This window comes from Fukomys damarensis, unplaced genomic scaffold (assembly GCF_012274545.1).
Source record: "Fukomys damarensis isolate Sample0158 unplaced genomic scaffold, DMR_v1.0_HiC HiC_scaffold_16, whole genome shotgun sequence".
NCBI lineage: Eukaryota > Metazoa > Chordata > Mammalia > Rodentia > Bathyergidae > Fukomys > Fukomys damarensis.
In genome coordinates, this window is record NW_022900928.1 from 62,825,108 (window position 1) to 62,835,175 (window position 10,068).

At 35.2% G+C, this 10,068-nt stretch overlaps 1 protein-coding gene across 8 annotated transcripts in view; it reads left to right on the forward strand.

Moving 5' to 3' along the window:
• LOC104865731 (NXPE family member 2) overlaps positions 1-7,722 on the forward strand; it is a 63,114-nt gene extending 55,392 nt beyond the window's left edge. For all 8 annotated transcript variants that reach the window (XM_010629411.3, XM_010629410.3, XM_010629413.3 and 5 more), the window contains 3 exons: positions 2,477-2,538; positions 6,529-6,744; positions 7,118-7,722. In XM_010629411.3, coding sequence (XP_010627713.1) covers positions 2,477-2,538; positions 6,529-6,744; positions 7,118-7,653 — 814 coding nt within the window. In that variant the 3' untranslated portion in view covers positions 7,654-7,722. The remainder of the gene's footprint in view (positions 1-2,476; positions 2,539-6,528; positions 6,745-7,117) is intronic.
• Positions 7,723-10,068: the final 2,346 nt, after the last annotated feature.

Below are 10,068 nucleotides of genomic sequence, written 5' to 3' on the forward strand. Positions count from 1 at the left end.
TTGCATGGAGATAGATACTCATGTGATTTAGTGCTTATGCAAGGAGTTGGCTCACAGGTGATTAAGCAACCAAGAACGATCAAGAGTTGCTAAGCTCTATGGCCCCTTCTTAGATCAGAGCCTGTTCTAGGACATCTTTCCTGTCCATGACCCAGAACTAAGCCTGTTTCACTTTCATTTGTAACTTAGTAATACATTTTCTTATTGGGCTCTGTCGAGTACCTAGTGTTGCTCTGATAATACTTGTTGGGACAGTCTGATCTGGGCATATTTACAATGCCCTTTGACAGGGCAAGAAACTTGGGAATGCAAAAGGGGCATATTAGGGGCCTGTTAAGGCCACATTAGCGGCTTGGTGACAAATGCCTTAGTATTTTTGTTAAAGATTGATATGTAGAGTCTAACATTATAGACCTTTTTCTAAATGTAATGTACCATGTACACAATTAGAAAGACAAACATTGTTAAATGAATGCCTTCATATTATCTATCTATCTATCATCTATCTATCTATCTAATTTTTTTGGTACCGGGGATTGAACTCAGACCTTGCCTCTGTGAGGTAGGCAGTGGAACCACTGAGCTAAATCCCCAGCCATCAATACATATTTTAATCCTACTTTAATATACCATAAATTTGTCAACAAAATTTATAAGATCTTCGTCTCTTTTACCATTCCCAACCTTACCTGGGATAGACGAAGGAGAATAAATGCTTCGATCAGGTTCAAATTCCTACTAAAACAGATTTTAATCTTGGACCAAAGATGGGAATCTTTGGGCCAAAGATGGGAATCTAATGGGAATCTCAGTAATAATAATTTGACCATTGTTGAATACCTACTACATGGTTCATGCCTCCTTTCTGTTACACCTTTAATCCCCAGGAAAATACTCTGGATTGACTGTTATTATTCCCACCATAGAGATGAAGCACATACATATTAAATAGGTTGGCCAATGTCAAGCTATTGATCTAGTGAGCTGCAGAACCATAACTGAAGTCACAGTGTACCTTTTCTCAAGTCAGTGAACCACAGAACAGTCTCACAAGATCCCCAACATTCTAGGTAAACATCACTTTCCAGCTACCCTGGCCTCTCAGTTTTCCAGCCCTAAGAAGCCCTCAATGAAATGAAATGTGTCTTATTCTGATGATCTAAAAACTCCTTTCCAAGGATTTAGGCCATCCTTCTCAATCTTGGAAAACATTCATTTTATTTATCCTAGAGCTTTCTAAGATTGTGGCTCTGGAAGTCCTACCTTCCCCAAGATAAATTACATACTGATAGAATAAATTTGACTTGGCCAGGTTTAATGCTTAGCACTGATATAGTGAGGCAATGTTTACTGTGCTGGGCACTTGGAATACTATAGTGAATAAGAATGGCCTGATTCTACTCTCAAGCAGGTAGTAGGCTATGGAAAATAGACTCCTGGGGACTTGTGAAGGTGGAGAAGGGATGAAGCTGAAGCTGGAGAGTTAGACACTCATAGGAAGTTGTGACCAGGTTGGCTTTTGTCCTATAGGTGATGTAGGCTGGTGATGAAAACTTGAGGGAAAAATTTGTATGGTAGAATAAAGCAGGCAGCAGAGAGGTTGGATTAAACCAAAAGAGCAGGAAGGTAACAATAATCTAGGACAGAATTCTCAGTCAGGTCCCTGGGCCAGTAGCTTCCACTTTGCCTGAGAGTTTATTAGAAATCCAAATTCTTAAGTTTCATCTCTGAACTACTGAATCAGAAATTCTGGGCTAAAGGCTCAGCAATCTAATTCATACCAAATATTCCAGGTAATTCTGATGGATACTTGGATTTGAGGAGCACTGGCCTAGCAAAAGTTAATAAGCTATGTGTAGAGCTGCATGGGTATAATCCCAGCACGCTGGCAGGTTGAGGCAAGATCATAAGTTCAAGCCAATTCTGGGTAACTTACTTGGATTTGAGGAGCACTGGCCTAGCAAAAGTTAATAAGCTATGTGTAGAACTGCATGGGTATAATCCCAGCACGCTGGCAGGTTGAGGCAAGATCATAAATTCAAGCCAATTCTGGGTAATTTAATGATTTGGTGAGACCCTGTCTCAGAATAAACGGATAAAAAGGGGCTAAAATCTCCACTAGTACAGGTGCCAGAGAGTTGATAGGGTTCAAATTATTATGGGTCGCTAAACCCCTAGATTCTCTACCATCAGCTAGGGATAGTTTTCCAACATTCTGACCAATTTATTTCCCTAGAATATCTTAAATGGATTTGCTCAAAATATATTATTGCATGTTTGAAAATGCTACAATGAAACCCTTTATTCTGTGTAATTAATATGCACTAATAGAAAATTTAAAAAAATAGATCAAAATAATGGGGAAAAAAGCATTTTTGGAGTGTTAAGAGTGGTTCAACCAATCTAAACCAGTGAAACATTCTTACTCTAACATCTGGACAAATGTTAGACTAACTTATTTTCCCATTTCTTGAAGGTCCAACACAGGGATTGAAATGTTGAAGAACTTTGCCTCCATCAAAGTTTTACCATGTAACAGTGAGTCTAGTCTGCTTTTACCTGTGTATTTACAATTTATTAATTTAAAGGAATGTTTGTTCTACATTGGCCACTTTGATTTCTCACTTCCTAGGATGCATGATTTGTGTATCAACCACCTTAGATGTTAAAGAAGGAATTTTATTCTTGAAAATTATTTTCATCTCTCTTTAAGCCAATTCTCATTCTGAGTCAGATATACTAGTTCAAGAAAACCAATAATTTTAGTTGCTTTCTCTCAAAATATACAAGTTATTTGTATTCCCACTTATTCCCTAAAAGCCAATAACTGGGTGCTGATGCTATATAAAATGTCTCCAATGAGCTGCACAAATTCAGAATTAGAAAATTTTCTGGTGGATTTTAAATTCTCTTTCAGCCAAATCATCTCACTTAAAGTTTTATGAACTAGAAATGTCTGTGGATTGTATTTTCAGTTTCGTCACATGAATTTTGAAGGTTAAAAGAAAGTCATGTTCATAAAATGATGTTTCTGATACACTAGAATTAAAGTTAATTTCAGGAGAGTAAGTGATATCCCTTATAGCATTTTTTTTTTTTTTTGGTACCTGCGATTGCAGGCCACCAATCCACTGAGCTAAATCCCCAGCCCCCTTATAGCATTTTTAACAGTAGTACATAATGATTACATTTTTCATGGGGAGTTTTGCAGGATAAATAATTCTTGATTGAAAGTTGTTACCTTTTAAGTTTGAAACAGTTCACTCTAAGCTCTCCTGGCTTTCAAGGTTTGTGTTGAGAAGTCTGATGAAATTCTGATGTGTTTACCTTTACAAGTGACTTATTGCTTTTTTAAAAAATAGTATTTAAGATTTTGTTTCTATGTTGAACTTCTGGTATTTTGACTGTGATGTAATGTGAGGGGTTCTCTCTCTCTCTCTCTTTGGTACCAGGGATTGAATTTGGGACCTTGTGCTTTCCACATTTTGTTGCCTTGTCTTCTCATGTTTCTATTTTTTTTTTGTTTGGTTTTGTTGTTTTATGCTTAGGCATGTAGTAGGGATTGAATTTGGGACCTTGTGCTTTCCACATTTTGTTGCCTTGTCTTCTCATGTTTCTATTGTTTTTTTTGTTTGGTTTTGTTGTTTTATGCTTAGGCATGTAATTGCTTATCATGAAAATACTTTGCTCCTATCATAGTAATCTCTTTAGTTAGTCTGCTGCTCAGTTATGCATTCAACCACCTCTGTTAATATGGAGGGTGGTAGTTCAGTGTAATTAGCCTAACATTCAGCTTTCTGTTTATGGACCATGGTATTGTTAATGTCACAAAGGTAATCTAGGTATTGCCATACAGGGAAAACCTATTAATATCAACAACTATGTGACCCTGGCAATATCAAGTAAATAAGCAACAGTAATATCTTCCAAGACAAACTAGATACTGACGTAAGTACCAATAATGTACAACCCTTAACCTGAGAAAAGAAATCTACAATTACAGTATAAACCCTAAGATAAACCACACATTGACATATAGGGTACATCTACTAAATGTGGTAACTATACCTCTATTAATGATAGGAAATAATTTAACAGTAGTGGCATGGAATTAGCTGCATGAAGATTAATAAAGCTTAATGTTTATATTATTAAAGATATAGGAGTTGGGAATGGGAGAATGCAAGACAAAAAATTTGAAAAATTGAACAATAGGAGAGAACAAGGAGGAGAGAAAAGTACTAAAAAGGAGCCTATGATGGAGTAGATACTTAAAGAATTATAAAAAATGAGATATAGAAGATAAAATAAAAAGGGAGAAAAAAGTGGAGAACAGAAAAAAATAAAAGGGAAAAAGAAAAGAAAAAGAAAAAAAGAAAGAAACTTAGTCCAAAAACTGAAAAACAATTTTTCTCTGTATTTTTGAATGAGTAGTTTCTTTCTAGGATCCACAGTTTTGGAGTCAGCAAGTCTCAGTTTTTCCACCTAACTTTATGGCCAGGGGTTTGTGAGGTGTTCCTCTTATTCCAAAGGCCCCTCTTTTTACCCCAGGTTGTGACAATGTCCACACTGAGACGTGTCCTTGACAACACTGGTGAATAAGGAGGGCAATCAGACCTCAGATCTGTGGTGGATGTAGGCAGCAGTACAAGGGCTCAAGTACTTAATGCTAATAGACACTTTTGCACCCAGCTGCTTCTAAGTGCAATTCAAACCGGGCCTGGCTTCCCACTGTGGGGCATTGGGCTGGTGTCATTTCCAGCCTGAATTTAAAATTCTTGGAGGATCTCTTTCTGGCCTGATCCCTGTCTGTGGCTATCTCCTGTGGCTGTTTAGCACCCAGTCACTGTGGGAGGGTAACACTAGGAGCCCTGAAGTGAGTTGTTTTTAGTTGTTCTGAGGCTCTGATTTAAATGATCAAACCCTCCCTGCAATGGCACTTGATCAAGCACTCTCTGCCTATATAGTGAGTGCCCAGACTGATGTCCCTTTCTGGCTGTTGCTTACTACAGGGAAGGAGTACCCTCAGAGAAAAATCCAGTGATGTTTTGTAGTTCACAATGGCCATGACCTCCATTGCTATTTCTCCTGGGATATTCCAGCCCTGGGTGCTTACCTTGCTTCTAAGGAGCCAGATTCCTCTCCCTGCAAACCTGGAGAGCCAGAGAGTCTAAATTGTTTCTTGTTTTGCATAGTGGATCACCTTTCCAACTTCTCTGTAGCTTCTAATTTTCTTTCCTTTTCTGGTGATCTGCATCTTTTTTTTCTGCAGTAAGTTGTTGTTTTCTAGAGTTTGGATTTCAGATCTCAGAGAGGCTGAATTTTGCTGTTAATCACCAAACTGCCAATTTCTTTCTTCCTGTAACATTTAATAGGTACACATTTATTCACTATTCCTTTTTCATGCAAATGTTTACTGTAGATCTACTGTATGCAAAGAACTGTGCTAAACCCTGTGGAGAATACAAATAAATCATGAACACAGATCCAAAGCTCACAGTCTATGAGAATGATATATCACTTCTCTGCCTGGGCAGCCATCATCCCTGCCCAACTTTTATGCCAAAGAAAGTTCTTAGATTCTTGAGGCAATTCTTAAGTCTTTATTACACCTTTATTACTTCACTTCTACCTGGGTAGTAATTTTGATTAAAGTGAAGTCAGTTCTTAAAAGATAGTGTCATATAGTTATTTTTTTGGAAGCACTTACATGTCTGTTTTAATTCAATTGAATAAATGTAAGGTCTTAAATTTACACTTCAAATCTCAACAATATAGATGACGACAAAAATGTGGTTTTTAGGTGGCAAATATACAAGTGCCTTCAGAATCTTACCTGGGTGAAAACTCAATAAGAACTGGTGACCATAGTTTAGATTATTTCATTAGTGGAGCATTCAGAACAAGGAGTTATAAAATGGTCTTACTTTTTTCTGCACTAGTCAGACCACATGAGAATATTATGTTTGGTTCTAGATATATTTAAACATTTAAGATATTTGTGATTAACCAAAGAATAATCATGGAACACGCAAAATAAGTATATTAATAATAATTAATATAAAACTAGTATATTAATAAATGTGTGAACTCATTTCATAAACATTTTCAAGCTTCTTTCAAGGGTAAATAGTTTGAGGAAGAGAGTTACAATTCAGCAAGGCCAATATCATTGGTGAAATATTCAACTAGACCACTGAATTCTGCTATTTCACGGCCACATATTTTCTCCTAACTTTGGTCAGCTGTCTCACAGTTGAGTGGACTAGTGGCCAAGGTAGACCCCAAGGGAACATTGTGAATGCACAAGGGAAAATTGATCCCTGCTCCCTGAAAAACTGTTCCAAGAGAACTTTGAATGCATCCCTTTAACATGATTTCATTAGATAAATATTTGGGGAAGAAAGCGCAGGAACAGAGATGAAAAGAAGGATGAAAGGAAAAGAGAAAGGAAGGGAAAATGAGGAAAGTATTTCACAAATAATTTGCAGTAATAAAAATGACTTATCTGGGAATTTTTATTGCCAGAGAGTGCGAATACAGAAAAGAAATGCCAGGTGGGAATGAAGACCCCTTTCCCCAGTGGTTATACTTTGAAAGGAAGTTGGATAACAACATTTTGCAAACAAACCAAGTTCAATACAGCAAAAAGTATAAGCGACTGTTTGCAAAGAAAACTTGTTTACCTCATGGGAGATTCAACACTACGCCAGTGGATTTACTATTTAAAAGATTTTGTGAGAAGTATGTATTTTATTTTTATTTTGAAGTTACAGTTGATTTTTGGAGTTCTAAAAATAATGATTAGAATTCTTTCCTTTCCTTTTGTGATCTTTGTTTAGTTATTAATTTTAATATGATAAACTTGGCTCCTGGCTTTTAATAAAAAGTTAAAATTTACTTTTTCAATCACAGATACTAATGCTATTCTATTCTTTCTCTTCATGTATTCTTAAAAATCAGAATTTATTAATATTTCAATGCTCCTAGTAAAATTTTCTACTTTGCACATTCTCTAGTAAGAGGTGATGTTGGTTAGAACTTTTCAGATGTTTTATGTTTTAAAGTTATATCATTTTCCCTTTGTTAAAAGATTTGTTGATTTGTTTTCCATCAGCCTTAAAATATTTTGATCATCATGGAACTGGGCTTTTTAAAACACATATTCTTCTGGATATTGAAAGACACATTTTGATTCAGTGGAGAAAACATAGTCATCCATTTGTTACCCAACAAATATTCTCTCTGAAAGATGAAAACTATATCCCAAGGGAAATTGACCAGGTGGCAGGAGACAAAGACACAGCAATTGTCATCACCATTGGCCAGCACTTCAGACCTTTTCCCATCAGCATCTTCATCCGCAGGGTTGTCAATATTAAAAAGGCCATTGAACGTCTATTCTTACGAAGCCCGGAGACCAAGGTGATACTTAAAACTGAAAACACCAGAGAGGTACATCAAAATGCAGAGATGTTTAGTGACTTTCATGGCTATGTCCAGAATCTTATCCTAAGGGATATCTTTGCGGATCTTAATGTGGGTATTATTGATGCCTGGGACATGACAGTTGCATATCTCACTAATAATGTGCACCCACCTGATTATGTTATCGCAAATCAGATTGGCATATTCTTAAGCTACATTTGCTAGAGGAAAAATACATTACCCATTCTCAATTAATGATTTCATATATACTGCAAAAATAGTTTAATGTAATTCAAGGCATGAGAAAATAAAATTCTTAGCTAATTTAAATTGTAATTAAGAATATATATATATGTAATATATATATATAAAAGAATATATATAATTTACCATTGAAACTATCATAAGTATACAATTCAGTGGCATTAAGTACATTTACAATGTTGTGAAGCCATCATCTGATCAATTTCCAGAATGTTTTTATCATCTCAGATAGAAACTCTGTACCTATTAAACAATAATTCCCTTATATCCTTCACCCCTAGGCACCAGAAATACTATTATATTTTCTGTCTATGAATTTGCCTGCTCATATAAATGGATTTATATAAAGTATCTATCATCTTGTATCTGGCTTATTTTACCTTAGCAGAATGTCTTTTAAGATTTGTCCATGTTGTAGCTTGTATCAGAATTTCCTTTTTAAAAAAGTGAATTAATGTTATTCCTTTGCATGTAACACATTTTGCTTATCCCTTCATCTAGTGAAGGACATTTGAGTTGTTTTCACCTTTTGTACACCTGTGAATGATGCTACTGTGAAAAGAAAACAAATTTTGTTTAAAATTTTTTTTGTGTGTGATAGCAGGAATTGAACATAGGGCCTCACTCTAGGCAAGTACTTTACCACTGAGCTACAGCCAAGCCCTCAAATTTTGAAGACATGTCTCCCATTCTGAGCTTGATGTTTATATAAATAGTATACTGTCATCATCCATAATTTAATTTTAAGAAAGATATAGCCATAAATGCATAGCCTAAATGATTTAAATTGACAGAAAATGTGTTTATATAGGACTATAATAGTAGTCTTTTTGCTTAGAAAAATTACTTGAAATTTGGTAACCAATTGTTTTCTAGATTCCATTAGGATTCATGGATCACAATACAAAATCTATAAGCTCATCAACAGAAACCAATTTAATATTATTATGTCAGTGTACAGATCCTGAAATCTTGACATTTACTGACCCTAAAAGTATGGTGGTATAATATGGGATCACTACAGAGGACCTCAAATTACTTCATAAACTTTACTTTTGCATCTTCCTCTTATTATAATAGTAATCACCCTTTCCATTAATATATTTTGACCACTAAGAGTCATAATATTGTTTTCAAGAATGATTGACATTTGTATTTCTTTTCTTTTCCTTTCTTTTTTTTTAAGGATGCTGTTGTGGTGTAGTATGTCATTCAAGTTTAGTTTGAACTCACTGTATCCAAAGCTGGCCTTGAACTCACAGTGATCCTCCTGCTTTAACCTATTGAGTTCTAGGATTACAGGTGTGCACCACTGCACCTGGCTGGACTATGTTTTTAAATGAGAGGAAATGAAATTGTAATGCTATAATATCAGTGCAAAGATGAGTTCATCCAATTTAGGACTGGAGTCCTCTACATAAAGAAACTTGGAAACAAGGTCATTTACATTACAAATTAATTCTATTTATTGAACTACTCTTTGGTTCTAATTCTTCCTACAGTAAATATTAAAATAAATCTAGTTATTTCTCTAACCATTTCATCATTAATTGCCTAAGTGAATAATCATTTCACTCAAAGACTTCTTCAAATTTCTTTGACCTAATTTTCGCATGATATAGTGTCTAGTTTCTTTACCATCATTCTTCAAATGCACTGAAATTTGTCTATATCACTCTTTAAAATACCTTCCACCTCATTTCTTACCTCAAAAAATTGAATGTTCTAACTTAAATAGCCAGAACAATGAGGGTTCATAATTTCTCTTTTTCTAGAGCTGCACTGTACAGTATAACAAGCATTAGCCACATGTAATTGTTTAAATCTAAATTGAATTAAAAATCAGTCTTCAGTTGCATGAACAACACAATATTTTCTTGCTTCTTCTACAGACAATATTCTATATGACAATATGTTTTGTTAGTTATAGTATTTGAGTGTTTCTAAAAATAAATTCAGGGAGCCAGGCATGGTGGTACACCCTTATACTCCTAGCACTATGGGAGGCTGAAGCAGGAGATTAAGCAAAATTGAAGCATTAGGCAAACTTACCAAAAAAGGAAAGGAAAGATTCATATCAATGTAATTGGAAATGAAAAAGGAAAAATCAAAATGGATAGTACTGAGATCAAGAAGATTATAAAAGCTACTTTGAAAAAGGTCTAAAGGGGAAGGGAAAGTGAGAGGAGTAGGGGAAAGGAAAGAAGGGAAAGGGAAAATATAAGAAAAAGAAAAAATTGAAATAAAGTCTCTGTAAATAGTGAAGGGGGAGGGGTTGAAGGAAGCACAGGGATATGGGGGAAAAATAAGAACCAAGATATATCATGTAAAGGTAGAAGTTCCCAATGATGAATATCATCATATACCTAAAATGTA